The sequence below is a fragment of the Agelaius tricolor genome, unplaced genomic scaffold (genome assembly GCF_023055355.1).
Source record: "Agelaius tricolor isolate 1412-34295 unplaced genomic scaffold, bAgeTri1.0.p SCAF_3, whole genome shotgun sequence".
Classification (NCBI taxonomy): Eukaryota; Metazoa; Chordata; class Aves; order Passeriformes; family Icteridae; genus Agelaius; species Agelaius tricolor.
In genome coordinates this window covers 30,143,264-30,165,931 of record NW_027269263.1, presented here as the reverse complement: position 1 = coordinate 30,165,931, position 22,668 = coordinate 30,143,264, and the positions used below count along the sequence as shown (strand labels likewise).

Genomic DNA, 22,668 nt, shown 5'->3' with positions numbered 1-22,668 from the left:
GGGCCGCGCGCGGGGCCATGTCGCGGCCGTCGCGCGCGCTCCCGGCCCAGCCGCCCCCGGCGGCGGCGGCGCGGGCGCTCCGGCGCGTGGCGCGGTTCGTGGGGCGCGCGCTGCCGCTGTGCCGCGCGCACACCGTGGAGTTCTTCACGCGCGGGCTCTGGGAGCGCCACGTGGCGCCGCGCCCCGACGCCGTGCTCGAGGCGCTGCGCGCGGCCGGGCCGCTAGCGCGCCCCCTGGCGGCGGGCTCGGGCACCGCGGCGGCTCCGTGCGGTGAGTGGGGCCGGCGGGCGTGGGGAGCGGGGGCGCTCGGCCGTGCCGGGGAACGGGACGCGGTCGGACCCGCCCCGCTTCAGAAAGGCCGCAGCCGGCCCGGGAATTCCACTGCCGGGGCTCGCGGTAATGCCGCTCGTGACGGTCCCATCAATCTCATCCTGTTCATTTGGAAAGGGAACTCCAAACTGTCGGATTCCTTCACTCTGACTGAGCCCTGAGGAGCACAATTAAAATGAAAAAAAACCCAAATCAAACAAATCGTACAAGAAACCTCCACGAGTGGAAAGATGTAACATTGAAAGTTAAAAGAGTGTTGGAACTGGAGATGCAGAGGACAGCTGGAAAAGGCTTAAACACCGCTTTCCTGTGTGTCTGTAATAGTGTCTGGCACGGGAAGGCAGCTGCTTTATTTCTGACGAGATCTGTTTAAGAAGCACTTCATATTTTTAATGATTTTCACGAAAGTGAAGAGGAAGCCAGCTAGGCTGCTGTGTTGCTGAATGTGCTGCAGTCCAAGTAGGAGGGGAAAGTAGCAGTAATGTTGCTTCAGGCAGGGCACAGAAATGAAGATAAAGCATCTGAAAGCTGTGGTGTTTGGGGGACTGAGCCCAAGCAGAGAGCTCACTTTCAAATCCAAGGTGAAATCTCTGACAAAGCACTTAGCTGAGAAAAGCCAGTGTCGTGCCAAAGCATATGGAGTGTAGATAGCTGTCACATTGCATTAGCTCTGAAATGCTACGGTAAATAAATGGCACTCGAGGCAGGAAAGTGTGTGCAGTGTGAGAGGAGGCTCCACAGAAAGTAGCATGTGCTTTTTGGCACAGAAAACAAGCTAAGATAATGATTTGGACTCAGAAAGAGATTGAAGAACTGTGAATTGCTACATCACTAGCAACATTTCTCTGTTGGATCTGAAGACCTCTCAAAATATTAACTGTAAGGCTCATTTTTAAAGGGTTGAATTATTTGGGAAAAATCTCACAGAGTTTATTTGTATATGGAAAAGACACTGGATTATGAATTACCTTGAAGAGCCAGATGGAAACAAGACAGTGGTCTGGTCAGCCAGCAGAAGTGTTGGGAAGCAGCAAGGACAGGCTTAATGTTCTTGACAGGTAATGTCAGAGTCAGAACTGATTCAGAGCAATAGGACATAAAATTGAATGTAAATAGAGGAACAAAACTAATCAGATGCAATCATCTTAAAGAAAACAGTAAAGGAAAATTACTCTGCTCTAACTTGTTTCTATGGGAAAGTCCATGGAATGATTGAAACACCAAAGTGGTGGCCTGTAGAGTAGCATGAGAATCAGGAGGGCAGAGTATTGTTTTGTAGAATTCAAAATTGGATAATAATTTAATAATCTGCATTCAACATGCATGTTACAGAATCTGATGCAGAGATTACTGTAACAGAAAGACAATTTATGTCTAAAATATGGCACATCTTTTGAAGAGTATGAAGCTTTTATGCTGTGGCTAAAGTACAGCATTTCTTCTTTGGTTTCTGCAGGAATTGTTTCTGCTAATTAAAATAAAAAAGAAAGAATTGCCCCTTTTTTCTGACTTTAACATTCCAGTATGCTAGTTAACACAATGCACTGTAGCAGAGTGGGCATATACTTGCTGATTTGTTGGTTCATGCTTTACTCATTTGACTGCATGGTATCTGTCCATCCAGTCATATGATGAAAATACTTCATAATAGAATATGAGTTTTTCAGTGAAGATACCTGCAAGCATCTACTTACATTTGCAAATTGATGCACTGCTAGCCTGTATTAAAATTAGGAGGGAGAGAGAGACGTGTAGTATCATAGCTTATTCGAGTGCATTAGTACAACTCAATAACATTAGGGATCAGAAACTGACCATCTTGAAACCCAACATGAACAGAAATTACTCTTCTTGTTCAAAGTAATTTCCTTTTAATGACCATGTGAAGGATAGAACTCTTGTTTTCACTTGTACCCTGCAGAAAAATGTAAGATCGCTTTTTAGGTTCAGAAACTGGTTTGAATACATCAAAAAGCTGACACTTGCCATATTGCATTTTGCTAATCACGTCATTGCTGTAAATCGGACCCAGGTACAGACAAATCTGTGTTTAAGTATTTTCATAATTTACTGCAAATTACTGTTTGTACTGTGATTCCAACTTTGGGGCATGTATTTCTTTCCTCTCAAGATTTGTTTGCAAATGTATACACTAACTGGTTTAAACACAAGCTAGATTTTCTCTCGTGAGCATCCAGAGTACAAATGTGTCCAAAAACCTAACATTTTTTATATTCATAAATAATGCCAAGTTCACCAACTGCCATTCTGTAGCTTGAAGTTAGGCTTCAGATGCCTTAATGCAGTTGGTTCCTGTTTTTTTAGTTATCAAGCTGGGACAAAAATTTAAGTTAGGTGAGTGTTATTATGGGTGATTTATATGAGCGTCTGCTAGTTCTGTCATGTTCTTCCACCAGATAACCAAGTTAAGGAGTGTTATAGAACATAGGCATTGCTGCATTGGATTTCAGTTAAGTGAGATTTGTAAGAACAGTAATTATATTTTATGTCAGCTGCCGAAAAAGTGAAAGCACATCTATTTTCTTATCTTTCTGTAATAAATCTTACAGAAGAGACATTGTAAAGCAAAGTTGCCCCTTATTCCTGAAAGCTGCGGTCTTTATTTCTCATCTCTAATATCCTGTTACAATCTTACCCTTCATGAAGACTACACTAACTAAAATTTGTTCAGACAAGGAAGCTGTTTATGGAGAAAGGTGGCTTTCTTTTTAGATTTTGTAACAGAGAGGAGTAAGAAGTGCTGTGCAGACAATGAAACCATGTTAATATTTATGCTTTCTTAGATACAAAATTTGTTTGCTGTGCTTGTGCCTTTGTAGTGTCATATAATGAAAATTAACATGGTTTGGGACTGATTTCAGTGGACTGTAATATATGCATGACCTTTCATTGTGGTCATGCAAGGAAATTAAGAGCATTCAAGCTGAGGTCAATCAAAACAGCTGTATCCATTGTCATGCCAGATTCAGGAAAGCCACTGTGCTAGGTATGTACTTCCTCATAATCTACCTATGACACAAAAGACAAACCAGGAGACTTTTTGCAAATTTTTGTAATTGTCTGATTGCTGGACTGGGTGCCGTTTATATATTGAAAAGAATTTCAAATATATAAAAATCATTAGCAAAACTATGTAGAATTCACAAATAGTTTTAGGTAAAATAGAGAGGAATTAGACAATTCAAAACAATCTCAGAATTAATAAATTATTCATACTAATATGTTTCCCTTAAAAATAGATGTACATTTTTGAAACTCAGTAGTAAGCAATACCAAAATGAGGTATTTCATCATCTAACAAATCCAACAAAATGTGTAGAAATCCAGTTCTACACATGGGAATCTAACTTTTATTCCGACCAACACCTGGTTGGAATAAAAATGAATTTAATTCTCCCAGTATTCATCAGTTACAAAGCAACTTGGGAAGTACCTGAATTGAGTGATTGTAAATCCAAACATTTCATATACTAAGCAACTGCATTCCTTTAAAAAAATCTAGCAGCATATATTGGCAGGTTGGGCTGACTAGGACGTGTATAATGAGCAAGTCTGTAAACAGAAGAGAAGTGATAATGTTGACTGAATTAGCTTGTCATTTATACTGAAGTAGGTCTGCTGAAACAACAGATTTTGTCACATTTACACTGATTCAACTAAGAGCAAAATTTGACCTCAGTTCTGGAGGGGGAATGCAGCTGAAGAAAAATAATGAGTTTTCCCACTTAGGGAAGCAAGATAAATGGCCAGTTGTGTGTGATACTAAGTATTTATTACCTGTAGTTCTCTGTCAGCAGTATTAGAGAGCTGTTAAGCACTGCTTACAAAAATCTTTTCCTTTTGTTTTATGTGCAGATGATGACATCTTTTCCAGTGCATTTTGTGAAAACTCTGAGAAGCTTATCAATGTACATTTGTTTGCCCTGGCTGCTAAGCATTATTCTTTGTCCAACCTTGGAGTGTGCACCCCATTAGAAGATGTGCTTGAAGCACTGAAAGGAGACAGTGAAGGAGCAACAGGTATATTTTCATTTGTATTTTAATGTTTACTTATTCACTATAGGACTATACAAGAGGTTTGGTTTTGGAGGGTAGTTTGTTGTTTGAGGATCTTTTCCTACATGATCCTCACTTCCATTTTCATTTGTTCTTGGATAGTTTCTTTATTGTCTCTGTTTACGAAATGGATTCTCTTGCTAAAATTTCAGCATTTGGTGTCTATAGACCTCATCATGGGATTCAGTTTTAAAGGGGATGGGACAGAGAAGAGGGCACATCACTATATGAGATACCTTGTTAATTCTCTTTTTTTGTCTTGTCCCCAAGTGGCAAGAATCATAGTTTCTACTCATGCTTGTCTCAGAAGTATCACCCTAAAATATGGCAAATATATGATGTCTTAGAAAAAAAGATTTTATTAATTCTGTATTTTTGGGACTATTACCAATTATATGTGATAAAAGAAGAGTAATTTCATTTTCTGTAGTTAAAGAAATTGAATTAAAAGACTCTTAAATTGGCATCAAGTTGGACACTGGGAATCTTACCCTGCTTATAATTTTTGAATCAGATGATAAACTGACATTTGTCCTTATTTGGACTGCTGTCATTTCACTGCAGATGTGCTATTCATGGAGTCCTCAGCCTCTCTACATTTTGAAATTTCTCATTAGTTTTTAAGAGACAGACTGGGCAGCTCTCTGCCTTTGCCTTCTAGTGCCTTTTATCTCTGGCATGCATTAAAACTCATGACATTTCTTATCCTTAGTGATAGCACCACTGTACAAATGTTGTGCATCTCTCCCATTTTCTACAGTGGCCTCTTTCCAATTTAGCCATTTTTCATGGTTGGCTCCTCAGGTTGTTTTAGAAGTACTGGAATGCCATTGCTGAGGTACTCCTAATGATTTGTAGTGCTCTCCTCTTCCTTTCTGGCTTCTTTCCTTATGCCCTTAGTTCATCAGAAACCCTTTTTTCTTCCTTGACAACTGTATGCTTCTTTTCTTTCCCACTAGCTTTTTCATTATTTTCATTTTTACTATATCTCATTCTCCATGTTCCTCTTAATTTTCTGTAATTCTCTAGTTCTACCTTCTTGTATTTGAGTTCATACCTGGATTAACTTTTTTCGCCAAAACTTTGAGGATTCTTTCATTTTCTTGTCATGCAGAATGGACCATTCAGATATTCCTTCGTGAATAAGGGAGTTGCTTAATATTTTGATTTCTGTGTTGCAGAAGTGATGCTTGGTTGGGTTACCGGGGCCTGGGCTTGTATTTTTGCAGTACTTCTGAGCTGTACTTCTTGGGAAAAATAAAATGTGTTCCAAATGTGTACAATAGAATTATAATTCAGAACCTTTGTGCTGAATTGGCAGTAAATGTCAGTTACATTAACTTAATTGAAGTTCCTGGTAATCATTTGGCAGAGGCAAAATACCAACTAAGGGATTCATAGTGTGGAAGTTGCCAAATGAAAGTTGAGATCATTGAGGTATTTTAGATATTTTGAACTAATTTCTGTATTTCAGAAGATATGTTTGTTCCCTGACATGCCAAAGCTTGCAAGTTGAAAGAAATGGAAGTCTGAGAAAACTGGCAACTTTATGATGGTGTTGCTTATATTCTGAAAAATATGCATCAAGATAATTCTGTTTATGTTTCAGATGTTTTTAGTTTATTTTCTTCCTCTAAGACAAACAGACTTTTGAGCCTATTCCCACAGTTTGCATACTTATATAGTTCTCTAGCTCCTTTGCAATCTTACTGTAGATATAGTGCTATCCTTCCTGGTAATAACTGGGAAGCACAAATATTTTAAGCATGTTGTGGACACAGCTACTCAGAATGGAGTTCTGAGTCTGAAGGGTATTCCCTTTGCTTCATAACCACCCACAAGAGAGGGCTGGATTGAGAGTACTCCACCTTTGCAGTGTGTTCAGGGCCATGGTAATAATCATGCCATGCAGTGAATACTAATGAATCCATCTTTAAATTCCATGTGCTGGAATATCACTCTCCTCAGGACGGGTTTTTTTGAGTATATGGTTAGTCCAGTTCCTCACTCTGGATCATGGATTTAGATCATCGTAGTAAACTTCTGTATAGATGGTGTTTTGTGGTGTGGACTATGGATTTATACGTCTGTATCTGGTGTATCTGAATTTCCACACGTCTCTGCGGTATAAAACCCCTGCACCCTGCCACAGGAGATCTTAAAAACATCTGTGTTAGCTGTATATAAAAACAGTCTCTCCTCAATTTGCTCAGCTTCACAATTAAGATGCAGCTGTAAACAGCACTACAGAGTTAAAGCAGTGCTTCAAATGGAATACAGGTACTCATGCTAGAGATTCCCAGTGGAAATGAGCAGCATTTCATTACCAACTAAAACTGGTAACACGAAGCTTTCTGTTACTCTATCATATCCAAGCTGCTTCTGTAAAGCATTTGAAACCACACTATCTTTTTTTCATCACAAAGGGAGATGGTTCTCTAAATTTCTGGGTTTTGAAATTAGTATTTGTTCTGCCTGCATCAGTTGTATACATAATAAGGAAATGTACATGTATAATGTACATGTGTAATTTTGTGAGAGCAGAAAGAATTTACACAGTTTGAGTCAAACTAATATTTTTTTTTTTTAATTCAAATTTTCAGTTGTTCAGGCAATATAGAACAGTCCCTAGATACATTTGTTTGCATTAGTTTGTAATATGTGCTTGTTTTTCAGAATAATGAAAAACCTATCAGAATTTTGCATAAAAAGCAGGGAAAAAAATTATTTTAAAAACCATAATTTTCTCCAAAATATATAGTTTTCCCTGAGCTGAAATATAAACAGTATGTTATCCTGCAGAAAGTAGGGAAAGAAGTCAAAAAGTGCTTAAGAAGCTTTCGTAGCTAAGGTGATAAATAAACTATATATGTAGATATAAACAAATTATGCCTTTTCTATCTGAAACCTCAGCTTTTGTAAGTTAGGTGATTGTTCTGGATTTCTACCATGTTTGAAATGCTTAATTTGGATTAAGTACTCTCTGACAGTACTTCACCTAGCATTACCCCATTCAGTCTTTTGAGTTCATAATAGACAAAAAAGTAAAGGTGAAGTGTGTGGTCATTGTCCAAAGTGACAGTGCTGCTTTGGAGAAAAAACAACTTTTATTTCTGTCAAGAAGTTAAATGTCTGTTTCTTCTCATTCCAATTCTGCTTCTTTTTCTGATGAACCTATCCAGACACACAAATATTCAAACATAAACAAAAAGAGAGACTTCTTTTCTTTTTAAATTATTTTTCCTGTCTATTTTTCTTTAACCTGATATGTTACAAATTAAGAGCTCTTTACGATGCTGTATAGACCTTAACAATTTTAAAGTTAAGGAAATTCTTCAATGAGATGACAAACACTTGTTTCTGCTATTTGTATTGTTTAAGTCTTTTAGTCTATTTTTCCTTTTGTCAGTTCATAGAGTCTATATTAGATTTTAAGTATTGTCATAACAGTTTATTATAAAAACCCCAGATGTTTAAGAAATAGGCAGATCCCTTGGGGTTTGGGAAAAATAGAGAAAACACTGGGTTTCTTATGAGCTCAGTTCAATTCCCCACTCTCTTTTAAAGAAGTAACACACTTGGTTCTGCTCCCAGCATGATCTGATCAAGAAATGAGCATGGTTTTTGCCTAATGATCAGTGTCTGGACAGATGAATACATACTGTGCATAAAGCAGAAAATGGGAAAGTATATTAATCTGCCCAGTCATGTAGAAAAGTCCTGTTTTCTAGGAGCATGCTCATCACTAATGATCCAGTTTCTTCTACCATCACTCAGACTTACCATCAATTTAACTAGATCCAAGTGTACTGCAGCATTGGAGCCCTAAGAGAAACATGTGGGTTTTTCCCAGGGAAGTGACTTCTGAGCTCCTGCTTTGGCTGGGTGGCGCAGAGGTTCTCAAGGGAGTGCTTGGTGTTCTCCACAAGCAGTTAACCCATGATGGAGGTTGACTCCATCTCATTAACACATTCTCCATCAACACTGAAATGAGTGATTTTCTGCCATAAAGGTGTAACAGTTCTATAACCAATCCAGAGGGTAAATAAAGAAAAGGAAAGTTCATCTTCCTCTGAATTTTCCTAGGATCGCTCATAGCTTTTAGTAGAGATATCTCCCTCTTGATACTGTCAGCAAATCTGCAGCATTAACAGGCTGTGTGCAATGTGATTATTTATTGTCCCTGCCCTTATATTTCATTTATGGAAAAGTAAATGTGATAAATGAGACAAAAATAGATATTTTTCAATGAAAAGGAAGAAATAGTACCGTTTTATAGTTGTAGCCACTGTCTAATACCTGGTCAGGTATTAAATATGCCACATCTTAAAAACACCTGAGTTTTACACGGTGTTGAATGTTTCTAATTCATCCATAGTTCAGAAATTTACTCTTGTAATAATTTAGTGAGTTTTTAATTAAAAATTACTACCCTGAAAATATATAAACAGTGAAGTCTATAGTAGCTTTTTTTTTTCCTGATTGATCAAGAATCCTTATTATTACAGGTTGTGTTAATGCATATTTATTTTCCTAATCTGATACAGGTATCAAACCAGATGAGTTTATGAATAATAAGAAATCACATGAAGTGCAGGTGATGTCAGAGCTAGTAGACAGCATAGCAAATTATTGTGGGATAAAGCAGGTAAGAAAGCATTTCTTACTTTGTGTTACCAGGCACCTTCTGAGTTATTCTCCTTTTTTTGTGCAAATACACCACTTTGACTTTTTGTCGCTGCTGTTCTTATTTTTCCTGTACCAAATTGGAGCTAAAGAAGAGCTGTTGGAGCCAAACTGAAGGACAATTTTGTTTACAAATGTATTGTTCCAAAGGAACTGCCTTTCAGTGACTCATAATCACTCATAAGTAATTTTAAAAAGTTAAGATCATCCTCTATGTGTTGAGCAGCTAAAAACTGTTCTGCTTTTTGGACCAGTACTGCCTTGTTTGTCAGTATTATATTGCTGGCAGTATTGCACATGTGTCAGTAGGAGAGCTGCCTTATGTCATGCACACAAGGGTGTCACGCAGAGACCAAGGCTGAATACCTTGAGAAATTTTGAAAGCTCCTCTTATTCTGACACAAGATTTAAATAATTTCCTATCGTTTAATGCTGTTCACCTCTGTTTAACATGGATTGAGATCTATAAATTGGAAAGCTAGTTATGATGTTTTTAGTTTGAAGAGAGACCAAATTAAGCAGAGATTTATGTGAGTGTGTATGAAATACATTTGGTAGAACATGTATGAGGCCTGGACACCCAACACCATTATCACCAAGCAGTTACTGCCTGAGTTGGCTGTTACGTACATCACATGCTAGGTTTGTGTTTGGGTGATGAAGAACTGCATGATTCCTTTCTCAAATTTGATTGTAGCTTAAACCTTTTTTTAATATACATGTAATTATGACTGCACATTACACTAGGATCATTGTTTCAGTAAAACCTTATAGAGGTTTATTTATGGATCTGTTGACAAAACACGAGCCCCTCAGCAATACTTGACATTTTTGAGTAGTATGTTTCATATTTTGTTAGACAAAGTGCACCAAAACCATTTCCTCAGTTTACATACATAGGCTTTTTTGTAAGCTTTTTTAGTGGTAAACCTTATGTTAAATTCCATACTTTAGGCCTGTGTTGTGGTAAGGCTAAATTTTTCAGGTGAGCTGAGTTCGTTTATTCATTTTAATCTCTGTAATGCTGGTAACTGGCCAATGTAGCTTCATCCTTGCTTTAAACTGGAGGTGACATGGGACTCTCAACAGACATTTGTTTTCTTTCTACATCTGAGCTGCACTTGCTTTCCATGCAAGGAGCTGTAATTGTAAATGGAGACTTATTTCCTCCAGGCTAATATTCATTCCCACAAAGATTTGTGGAGAACGAACTATATTTGTTTAAAACCAAAGGTTAATAAGGTACCTGCCCAGATTTTATAATGAGGGTATTTTCTCTGAGTATTCTTTGAGTATAGTTTTAAATGAATGTACCTGCAGCATCCCAGGTTGCTGTTGCTCCCACCACAGGGAAAACCCCAAAACTTGGATTCAGCTCTGAATTGCTGAAGCTGAACTTTGGTTAGGAGGTTATTTGGCTCAGACTGAATTTAATTTAGATAAGTAAATGATGCTGTACTCTTGCTAGATTTGGGTCAGGCCTTTGTGGCATCCTTGGAAACAGAGATCAAAATTCTCAGTTCCTGACCATCTGTTTTGTGAGGAACAGCTGATGAAGACAAAGTTTTAGGCAGTATTCTTACACCTGGGATTGTCAAGTAAATAGAGAGCTTTAATTAAGGCCAAACATTTCAGGGTGAGACGCAATCAGTTTGTGAGCATCTGCAATCACTTACAGCCATGGAAGGCGGGCTCTCCTGCAGCCCTTGAAGAGCCACCACAGTGACAAGTGTGGGTGCCCTCCACAGCCCCAAAGTGGGGGTGCTCTGTAGAGAACAGAAATACATCAGCAGCACACTTGTGGATGTTTTGTATTCTCTCATGAGAATTTTTTTTGCCTTGTTTACCTTTTGTTTCAGGCAAATATTAGTTGTTCAGTCCTTTCACGTACTGGAAAAGCTGTAGGAGGGTATACTTTCCTTACAGTGCAATAGTAAGTGGTCTCTGCATTTGCTGGAAAGTGGTGTTTCATATAGAGTTTTCATTTAGATTTAAATAGTTCCTGTGAGATTCAGGATTGAAAGGAAAGCAAAAACCCTGTTCAGAAAGTAAAAAAGTAAAGCCATCTTAATAACTTAACCAAAGTTTCGATGTAGCTGGTTACTAATAAAATCACAAACCAGTCCTTACTAAGTATTTGTCAATATGCTGCAGTTTCATCCAGGGATTAATACTTTTATCAGGTGGCTTGGAGTATCTCTATACATGGGGTTATTTTCTGTTTACTTTTTAAAAAAATTATAACATTAAATGAAAAATATTATTGCAGTGTATCACTAAATATGAAATGCTGACTGCTCTATAATAACTTTTTTCCATTTTAGTCATGCACTATAAGAATATTTATTTGTGCAAATTTACAAATCTCTAATATATGAGAAGAGCTTTCCTGTTACTTTGGAAAATAAAGAAAAGCCTCCTTCTTAGTCTTTAAAAAGCAACTCCTTTTGTTTTTGTTTTCTTTCAACTTAAAAAAAAAGTTGCAATTATAAATTTTTAGGAGTTTTTCCTTATTGAATTTTTTCTCTCCTTCTTGCAAAACAAAATAATGTAGCATTTAATTAAAAAATCTAGAACCATGAAAACACACCACATGTTTTACAACAGCACATGTCCTCATGGTGTTTCTTTCAGATATTACAGATCACTGACAGCTTGGAAAATGCCCTCCGTTTCACCTCCATACCCACGTTGTATAATGGGTGGTAGAGGATATTGCTCTCTGTTGGTATTTTATAATGTACAATAGTGAATAGCAAAATAAGAATAAAAGCAAAAATTTTATTACCACTTTAATCACTTCTAGGTTTATGATTTTAATTTAAACATTAAAGCAAAATACCTAAAGGGCTTTTTTTTCCAGTACTTTGCTGACCCTTTTAAGCACTGTTCCTATCATATAAGTGGAACTTTATTTTTTATGAAATTCTTGATTAAACTCTGAAAAGAAGCCAGTGTTGACTCCTCTTTGCTTAAGCACACATTTGTTTTATTTAATGTATTGGTCAAAGTTTTCCTTGGAAATTGCAGCATGTGCAGCAAGACTTGGAGTGTATAATGTAAGGATGATTTAATTCTGCATTCAGCATCCATTACATTTGTGATTTGGTGCTGGGAAATGTTGGAATGCTTGATTATGCCAGAAACTGTGTTTAAACATAGGACCCAACTCACTGTGGACAAGACCTTTGGAGTTTATTATATCATGGAAATTTCATTTTAAAGGTTCATGCTTGACAGATATGCTATGGATTGCTTATTACCTTTCCCCGTGTAATCAATGGAAGGTAAAGCAGGGACTAATTTAATTCAATTTGTTTGTTTAGCCCAAGATCATTGCTTGCTATTTTTAGTCAACTTTTCCTTTTGTTTCTAAATCCCAGTGCTAATTTAACAATGTGTTACTATTTTCTATTTACTTGAGAAACTTTCCCTGAGCTGCAGCTGGTCTCTACAGCCACTAGGGGTCACACTTAGGAATCATTCACTACCCCCCTCTTGGGTCCAAAAGCTGCTTTTTACGGAAAAAATTCAAAACTTGAAGTGGAGGTGTGCATATTCTACACAATTGTAATAGCTGTTAAACAAAAGGGTGGGTAAAATTATTCCTTCAACACTTCTCTTTCATTTCAAATGACAGAAACACAGAATGGGTCTGGTTGCAAGGGAGCACCGTGGGTCACGTGGTCCAACCTTCCTGCTCAAGCAGGGTCATCCTAGAGCACGTGGCACAGGATGGTGCCCAGATTATTCCTTAATATCTTAATATTCCAGTGCTCAGTCATCTGCACAGTAAAGAAGTTCTTCCTCATATTCAGGTGGAATTTCCTGTGCATCTGTTCCCACCTGTTGCCTCTTGTCCTATTGCTTGGCACCACCAAGAAGAGCCTGAAAACATCCTCTGACACACTCCCTTCACATACTTATACTCTCAGCTGTCTCCCTTCAAAACTGAACAGGCCCAGCTCCCTCAGCCTTTCCTCATAAGAGAGGTGCTCCAGTCCCCTCATGATCTTTGTTGCCCTCTGCTTGATGTGCTCCAGGAGCTCCAGGTCTCTCCTGTGCTGAGGTGCCCAGAACCGGGCACGGTGCTCCAGGTGTGGCCTCACTGGGGCTCAGTGGAGCAGAATATTGGTGATGAATGTGACAAATAAATAACATTTTAAAAAGTATGCCTAGGTTATATAGATTCCATTTCATTTAATTCATTCCTGTACAGATTTATTTTAAAAAAATTTTATGGTTGAAGCTTGTCTAGATTGCAAATATTAATCAATATTGCATGATGACTACCCATGAGAATGCCACGTGCTATATGAATAAGCAATTTTTACCTAATAGTATTCTCCACTGTTTTGCATAGTCCTTAGTGATATTGTCTCAATTTTTTCTTTCTAATTCTTAATAATTCTTTCTAATTTGGATGTCCAAATCTTTTTTATTACGATAACAAAGAAACCTTTCTTTCTCATTGAGTAAGAATATTGAATATTTTTACAATTTTTACCTAATAGTATTCTCCACTATTTTGCATAGTCCTTAGTGACATTGTCTCAATTTTTTCTTTCTAATTCCATGGATGTCCAACTCTTTTTTATTACAATAATGAATAAATCTTTCTTTCTCATTGAGTAAGAATATTGCTGTATTGAATATTTTTACCTGGTAAAAAAACTATGCAATTGAGTTTAAAATGTATGCATGTAGTGTATGCTGCAATTTAGGTTTAACAGTAGCAGTGTAAGATTTCTTATGAGCATGTGACGGACCAAGGACAAAACATAGATGTTCTTGAATCAAATACTTCCTCGAACTTCTACAAAGAAGTCATTATATCTAGTCAATATTATTTTTTAGTAGATAACTGGACAGAAGTGAATGTTATAATTTTCTTTCCTTAGAGAAGTGTCACTCTGCCAAATCTTATAAAATATTGTGTTATGTATTTATTACATATTAAAACATACATTATATAAAGCTGTGATTATGTACTGAAAGGTCTCAGGTTACTCTTGCTTTTGCTAACACTTTGTAAGGGTATTTCCCTCCTGAGTTTCATCAGTCACTGAACTAGCACCATATCAGCTGTAATACAAATTAAACTGGTACCTATCACTCCTTCCTCCAGAACGGGCAGTGGAAAGTACATGTGGATTATGAGCCCCTTTGTTTATTAGAAAAGCATCCTCATGTTAAACAAAACTGTATGGGTTGTTTTCACAGAATTGGAAAGCAGAATAAACAAGCATTCTGACATAAAAGAGTATCAATATCACCCATCTTTAGGTCAGATCTGAAGGGATTAAATTAAGCACTGAAACTAAAGATGCTTTTTGCTGTACACCCACTGGTTGTAGGCTCCTCAGTGTGGAAATTAGGTGCCTAAAGCTGAATACTGTGAACTGTGTATTTGCTAACTCTGACCCAGTTCAGCAAGGGCAGGTGGAATTGATGGTGGTTTATGGTTATTTTTTTTGGCAGAAGAAAAGTCTCTGTCAAAAAATGTACTGAAATTCTTTACAAGAAGCAGGGCATGTGAATTGCGCAAACATTGCAATGTCTATTTTCTGGAGCACATCAGTTAAGACTTAATTCTGTGTTTTAAAGTCAGAATGTGGACCAACAAAGCAAAAGAACTAAGTGCATTGAGAAGTATGATGCTAATAAGGTAACTATTCAATCCATGCTTAAATTTTTAGGGAATAATTTTGCACTTAAAGTGTGCCTTGTTGCTCATTAATATAGCAATTTTCTTTTCCTTTATTTTTTCTCCATTATCTAGGTGATTGATATAGGTTCTGGGAAAGGCTACCTGAGTTCATTTTTGTCCATGCAATATAACTTAAAGGTTTATGGCATTGACTCCTCAAGCTCCAACACAAATGGTGCTCATGAAAGAAATAGAAAATTGAAGAAACACTGGAGAGCATATCAGAGTCGAGGAAAAGAAAACCTCAAAAGCCAGAGTTTGGAAATGGCAAATGACAGGCCAGTGGAACATGAACTTAATTGTAAAACAATCAATGAAGAGCTCTCAAATAATGCCAGTAGTCTTCAAAATCAGGGCCAAGTGATTATCCAAGATTTAGTTCCTTCTTGTGGTTTCACAGAAATGGCTACACTTGAAACCAACACAGAAACTGAAGCTGATTTAGGGACTGGGACACAGTCTCATGAGACCAAACTTTCTGAAGAGGTTCTTGCTGTTCTAAATGTTCTTCCTGTTGATGCTGTAGAAGATTTTTCTTCATCTCATTGTAACTGTGGGGAACTCTGTGAAGAGGAAAAAGTACAAAGAAAAATGACATCTCTCAAGACTAAAGCAAGAAAGTCAAGTGAATCGAACCTGTATCTTCCATTGACCTCTTGCATCACTGCAGAAACAGAACTCAGTGACATCATAACAGATCTGGAGGTTATTTTACTCTAAATATTTACTGTATTTAGATTGTCTGTTGTCTTTATATTGCCATTTTAATGTGTACATGTTTTCTGAGTGTACATAGAGTACTATCTCTGGTGTAAATGAATATTCTGGCCCAATAATGGTTTTTAACCAGATAGCAGAAGTATGTCTATCATATAAAGATTGTATTTATATTTTGATATATGTGTTGGGATGTTTTTGAATCAGTCTTTAGAATTTATGAGGTAGATAATAATCAGCTAAGATAGATAATAAGTTAACAGCATATTCAATTATTTTACAATTGTCATTACAGAGAAAATCTAATTATTATGAATTTATTATTTTTTACCACATAGATGCATATATTAAGCATTCGAGTTTCAATTTTCCTGAAAGTTACTTTTTCAAGTTACATATTTTTATACCTTCACTCACACTAGGAAGGCATAGGAGAATTTATTGTGTATAGTATTCAAGATGAAGATTTTGTAAAGAATTATTTTATTTTGACTTTTTAGAATTACTTTTCTTTCATTTAGTAATTTACTAGCTGGCAGGGTTTGTGTCTACACAAATAAGCCCAAGTTCAGCTGCCAGTGGCACAAGTCTAGAAACTCTGAGGTTGTATGTTTAGTTTTTATGCCTGAACTAACATGCATTGATTGAGTAGATGCATTCAGTCTTTTATTGAATGATAAAAACTTCTCTGTGTTCAGTAGTGACCAAGCTATTTTATTCCAGGGTATAATAATCTCTGATTCAAGACCATTAGTTTGTGCTAATAGCCCTGTAATTTGAGCTATAAATGCTGCTGAGTATGTGAGAACATGTGGAGCAAACTCATGTCTGTCTGCGAAAGACGCCCTTGAGCAGCAGGGTTTGTTGATGAAGCATATGCCTATACATTTGCACAGCTGGATTGTGCATCCTCTTAGTGTGTAATTTGTACAATACTGAAGGTGGAAGAAATCCTATATCACTGCCTTTTTGATATAAAAAAATACTGTCATGGAACATGAAAGAGGAAAGCAGAAGTTTTCCTGTTTCAGACATGAATCCACTGTGTAATACAGCTGGGTGAGATAATCAGATAAAATCAGAATGGTTATAGAATGGTATCTCAATTGAGTGACTCTGGCCTAATTTCTTGTTGATAACCTGGAAAAGTGACAGCTCTGGGTAGACTTTATAGCACATTCCATTATAGTACCTAAATGGGACCTTACAAGAAGGCTGGAGAGATAATTTTAAAAGGGCATGTAATGATATAACAAGCCTTAAGATGAAGGAGGATAGATTTAGATCAGGTAGATACTAAAAGGAAATTTTTTACTGTAGGGGTGATGAGACACTGGAAAAAAATTGCCCAAAGAAGTTGTGTATACCACTAGAAGTGTTGAAGGCTGGGTTGGATGAGGCTTTGAGCAACCTGGTCTTGTGGGGCAGGGGGGTTGGAACTAGGTGATTCTAAGGTCCTTTCCAACCCTAATGACTTTTTGATTCTGTGAGTAATAAATATGTCTGTAATTCAAAGCAACACCGTGTTTGCCATGTGGATCCCAACCGATAATGTCAGAAGGGAAATATCTTGTTATGAATGGTTAGAAGAGAGAGAATTTTCATGGAGAAATGGAGGCAAAAGCAAAGGAAAAAAGGAAAGTAGGAAATAGAATGGACAGAAGAGCGGAGCATCTGAAGCTGAAGTTCTTACTTTGTGCTGTGAAGGAGAATGCCCATTTGTTGTTCAATAGTAGCAGACATACAGAGAAACTTCAGTGATGGTGTTTGGAAAATGACAAAGCTGCTCTTCACCTTAAACCTGTATTTAGGAAGTTGCTTTGATTTCAACAACTTAAACTAGCAGAAATGCCTTAGATAGGTCCAGCCAGATTTACAGCAAGAAATCTTTACTAAGAAAAGTAGCAGTGGTACTAATAACATGAACAGGAAACCTAAGAAAGACTAGAGAAAATGGTCTGTGATCAGTAAACATGTAGATATTCCCTTCCCTGCAGCTATGTTACTCATAGTCTTGAACTTCTGCATCATGGCCAGTTTTCACCATATTTTCTTAGCATTGAAGAGCTTTGATTAGCGTTGAAAAATTCTAGAATAGAACAGCAGGAGTCCTCGTGGAGTTGGGTATTTCTAACTTACAGCTCACTATTTGCACCACATTTGGGTTTTGGAGTTTGTTTTTATTTGTGCTCTATCAGTTGATGAAGGAGATGATTTATTGTTGCCTTTTTTTTTTTCTTTTTCTTCTTAGGACTGTATGATGGTGGGTCTACATACATGTGGAGATCTTGCTGCAAATACTCTACGAATTTTTACTGCCAAGCCTGAAATCAAAGCCGTTTGCAGTGTGGGCTGCTGCTACCATCTGCTGTCAGAACAGTTTGAAAACCAAGAAGGTAATTTGGAGCTTAACATGTGGCTGCCAGTTTGCATGTTAAGAGTATTATACCTTTTAATTAATAACCTCCTTGTGTTTGTTCCTTTCCAGTGGCTTATTTAGTACTGGTTTTATTTGGTTTATGAGGGTCATTCACTCCCAGATGCATTGTTGCTTTTCCATTATGCCAAAGTTCCTAATATTTTTACTGAGATTAGGGACATAAGTGCATAGTGTTTTTATATGGTTATAACTACAGCTGGTTTTATTTCATTAACTCAATTATAAATGTACAGACTCTTTTAGTCCAGTATGTTTCCATCCTTTTGAAATATTTTGTACCACATTTTGTCCTTGGCTATCTGTGTGCAACATCCAATTATGTTAATTTGTACATATGAAACAATGAGCAGAGTTAAGATTTTGTAATGTAAGGTAATACTCAACAAAACAGTCATCTGGGTACTGTGCCAGTCTTTGCCCATCATAAAACAGTACATATATAAGAGTTTTTCTTGGGAAGATAACATGAAAATTATTTGTGGATTCAGAATATAGGCATATTTTCTTACAAATGGGAAGGAGGGGGTTTCATTTTTGAGAGAAAGTTGGTATTTTTACTTGAAATTGTGTATAATGAAAAATACTTAAGGAACTGGCTTTCTTGAGACAAGTGGCACGTAGCTGATATGTCTAAATGACCATCTACTGACATGCTACAACCTGATCATCATATCAATAAATCTGAAAAAGGCATGGCTTGGGAAAATTTACTTCAGCTCTTTCAGGGAACTTCACAGACACAAAGGCATGTGAGACTCAGCTATTGCTCTTAAGGAGTTAGCTGCTTAAGTAGTCACAAGCACAGCTCCACACTGACCATGACACATGCTAGCTCTTTCTTGCTTTAATAATCTTTTCATGTTGTTTTTAATTAACTCTGCAACTCTTTTAAGAGTTTTTTTCAGTGTATTAGTCCTAGTAATTTCAAAATACTCCAGCTCACTCCGAAAGCAAAGAAAATACAATTGAAATTTCTATGCTACAAAAAAGCAGTTAGAGAAAAAATACACAATTACTTTTACATCAGAGTTTTAAGACATTAAAAACTTTTCAGGTGCTTCTCATTAAGTCTGAGTGTCTGAAACATTTGGTTCTTTCTTATTGCAAAGAGGACACGGCTTCCTGTGCTGGCTATATAGGATTACTTTTTTGCAGACCAGTGCATAAACTCAGACACCCCCAAAGGATCAGGCATGATAACCTTTTCAAAGTTCAAACAAACAGATATATGTACATGGTTAGAAGAGATACTGCAGTTTCATAGCAGTATGAAAATGAAGTCAAATTGCATGTTGAATTGATTTTACTCTGCTTGAAGGACAAAATTATTCTCAAAGGAGAACATTTGGACAGAACAAAAGGAAATGACAGTATACTTTTTTTGGGAAAGAATATATATATTGTCTTAATAATGCTCAAAATAATTTATTTTTTTTTTACTATTACTATGAGAGTGCATATTCTAAAGTGTATAATGCTGTTGTATTCCCCTACTAAGTCATCCACCATATGGCTTGTTCTTGTATGTGCAGTGGAGGGCTAAGAGAACAAGGTCTGACAATATCTAAGATTTAAGATTTCTTCAAATGGAAAATGGGAAAGAATTCAGACTGTATTTTGTGTCTGCATTTCCTGTGCATGGACTTCAAACTGACAAAGCATTCTGGAGGATGCTAGGGGACTCTGTCTCTTATCAGATGGTATTGGTCCAACAATTCAAGCAGTAAAAGAGCTCCTCTTGTAGCTGTCAGAAGCAAGTGGATTTTAATACTGCTTCCAGAATGGGCCAAATATAGCATTTAAATAGCAAGTAACCAGATCATGGCACCAGATCATGGCAGATCAAAGCAGGGCCAGCTTAGATCGTTTCAGTCAGGGTCGTATTTTGAATATCTCCAAGGACAGTGATACAGTAGCCCATTTCAATGTTTGCCCTCACCATAAATTTCTTTCCTTCATATCCATTCAGACTTTGTAGTTATTGTGCATTATCTATTGTCTTTTTCATTTTGCACTGCCAAGAATAGTCCAGCTTAATCCTTTTTGTTGTCTTTCCTTTAGGAAAACAGCAGTTAGATCCCTTCTTGGCTGCAGCCCTTTAGTGCTTTTGCCACCAATAAATTCATTTCAGTCATTATACTGGGCTGAAGAGCCCAGAGGAGCACTCCAGATACTCTCACAAGTGCTAAAAAGGGAGAATAATCACATCCCTTAATCTGCAGGCTTCACTGTCAAGCTTCAGATTACTATTGATTTTCTACCTATTTTTGAATGCACCTGTCTGAGTCATATCTTTCAATTTTGTCTATAAAGATACGAAGGAAACTTTGCTGAAAGACTTCATAAAATCAAGATAAACTATGACTCTGCTGTCCCCTAATTCATGGAGCCAGTCACTGCCTCACAGAAGGCAGTAGTTTGTCAGTGCCTGATGAATTCCTGCCAGCTAGTGTCAACCTTCTTCATGGGCCTGGACATGGTTTCCAGGAAAAAGTGCTCCATAAACTTGTTGAGACTATCTGAGCTTATTTAGGTGAAGATGAGTGTGGTTTTCACCTGTTTCCTGTAATCAGGATGGACATGACCTGGCAAAGATGATAGAGTATGGTTTTCATGGGGCACCGGTGAGTTATGTGGGCCTGCAATGCATCCCATGTGGCCACATGGAGATTTTGTGTATTTCTGGTTGGCCTGTGTGGTACCTCAGCCAGTATGATCTCTGCTGTAGATACTCCTTTGCTTGCCCAGGCTCTGACACTGAACTCAGGAAAGCTACTGGCTACTCTAGGCCATCAGTCAGAGGTGGCAGACACATGTAGATGCTTTGTGTGGAGAGACTAGTTTGAATATTAGCAAGCAGGTTTAGAGCTACATCTCTGCAGTGACAGATCTTCCTAGAAGCAAAGAGAATTGGGCAGAACTTGCTGCAACACAGGAAATTACTTACTCATTGGAAATCAGTCCAGTAAGGAAGGGCTTGGCTACGAGCACACAGTGGGAAGTTCTGTTACAAAGCATTCTACAGTTATTTTATCTTGACTGAGTAGCCTCAAAGTTTTTCAAAATCCGTTTTTAAAATGTCATTTGTTCTCTTTAAAAACTTTTTTTATTTTCTTGAGGTGTGCACCATTAAAGTCAAGGTTGTGGCAAGTCCACCTCAAAGCTCTTGCCCCCAAAGTAGCACATTTTCAATCTTTGCTGTGTCTTTAATGTAAACTCAAAGGGCTGTGCTTGTAAGCACAGTTGAAGCAGAGGAGCCAGCTCACAGAGGAGCTGCAATGGACTTCTGGTTGCCATAAATTGGTATGGCTGGACAGTATGTTCTTTGGCACTTAAGATTTAATACCAAGATCAGTCTTGATGAGGCCAATGAAAAATTACTTTTTCAGTTCATATTACAGTTTATATTAACTGGAATTAACTGGTATTCATGGGAATAAAATTTACCTGTTATGATGCCTAATGTAGTGTTTATAAGTCTGAAGTGTTGACAAAATATCAACAAAATGTTATTATGGTGTTTTTGTTGGGCTGCTGAATTACCTTGCTTATCACAAGTTTGGGATTTTTTTTTTTGTTTGTTTCTGAGATGACTTCAGTGAATAATGCGTTACATTTCTCACATACTCTAAAAATAGTACAGATATTGCAAGATTGGCTGATTCAGTTTGGTGTTGAACCTGCTGTGAATACTTTGTGAGCATTTCTGATGAAAGTAGGTGCCAGCAGTCACAATCGTGAATAATAATGCAATCAGTATATAGTGCCCTTCTATGTGTCTCTAAATAAGCTGAATTCATCTGGAAATTTTTGTAATGGGACCACGTTTCCAATTATGCTGGGAATAATTTTGAACTGTTAAGATCATGAAAGTCTTTGCTTTGATTCATTAGCAGCTGAAACAACCAAGAGGTGCTGTGTAACATCAAATTTCAACTCAATTTTAAAAAGTTGAAGCCAGTGTCTTTTAACACCTGTCTTTAAATTTCACTGCTGTTATAAGCAGTGTGAAATTCTAAGTTTCAGTTAATAAGGAATAATATGACAAGTCTTGGAAAATTCTAAGTAGTTTTACTTTGGCTCTCTCTAAGGAGAATTGTCTGTTTATATAGAGATTCTTGTATGGATAAAATATACATAGCCATTAGTATAATTGATTCCTTTGGGGGTTTTCTTCTCTGTTACTGCATTGGGTAGTCAATTACATCAGAGTAGAAAGGATTTTACTATTTATCAGAGACATTTTACATAAACCTATTTACATAGTGAGCCATTATGTCAGTTTTTCTGGGAAAAAAATCTGTTTGCTAATGATTTTTAGGCTAAAACAAACTCTGTGTCTCTGTTCAGGAGATATTCTTAGGATTTTTGGGAGCTGTTTTATCTTACATTCAGCTAACATGTTTTTGGAGCAATGTATCAGCTGGTCTATGATTATCCCTAAACAGAGAAGAACTGAAAATTTAACATATTTTAGAAAAGATTTTACTTTCCTTGAAAAGGAATTTGGGTTTCTGTGTTCTGGTTCTCTTCTTTCCATCCTCCATATCACCAAATACATCAATACCAGTCTAGAAACCAGTGAAATTCTTCAGTATTATATCCTTTCTTTTGAGGAAAATACACATGAATGTTGCTTTTGCTTTGGAGCTACTGTTAAGACCCACCACAGAGATGGGGTAACTGAGATTCCCTTTCATATATCCCT

The 22,668-nt window shown here is 37.2% G+C and overlaps 1 protein-coding gene across 4 annotated transcripts in view; it reads left to right on the top strand.

Moving 5' to 3' along the window:
- The window catches only part of METTL25 (methyltransferase like 25), a 46,422-nt gene continuing 23,754 nt past the window's right edge, over positions 1-22,668 (top strand). For 3 of the 4 annotated variants that reach the window (XR_011678595.1, XM_071423341.1, XM_071423342.1), the window contains exons 1-5: positions 1-270; positions 4,207-4,371; positions 8,955-9,055; positions 14,876-15,508; positions 17,772-17,916. Coding sequence is in view for 3 of the 4 variants with exons in the window: in XM_071423341.1 (XP_071279442.1) it covers positions 18-270; positions 4,207-4,371; positions 8,955-9,055; positions 14,876-15,508; positions 17,772-17,916 (1,297 nt within the window). In the remaining variant the exon portion in view is untranslated. Of the gene's footprint in view, positions 271-1,028; positions 1,389-4,206; positions 4,372-8,954; positions 9,056-14,875; positions 15,509-17,771; positions 17,917-22,668 lie in introns of those variants that run through there. The other variant, XM_071423343.1, reaches the window with a different exon arrangement.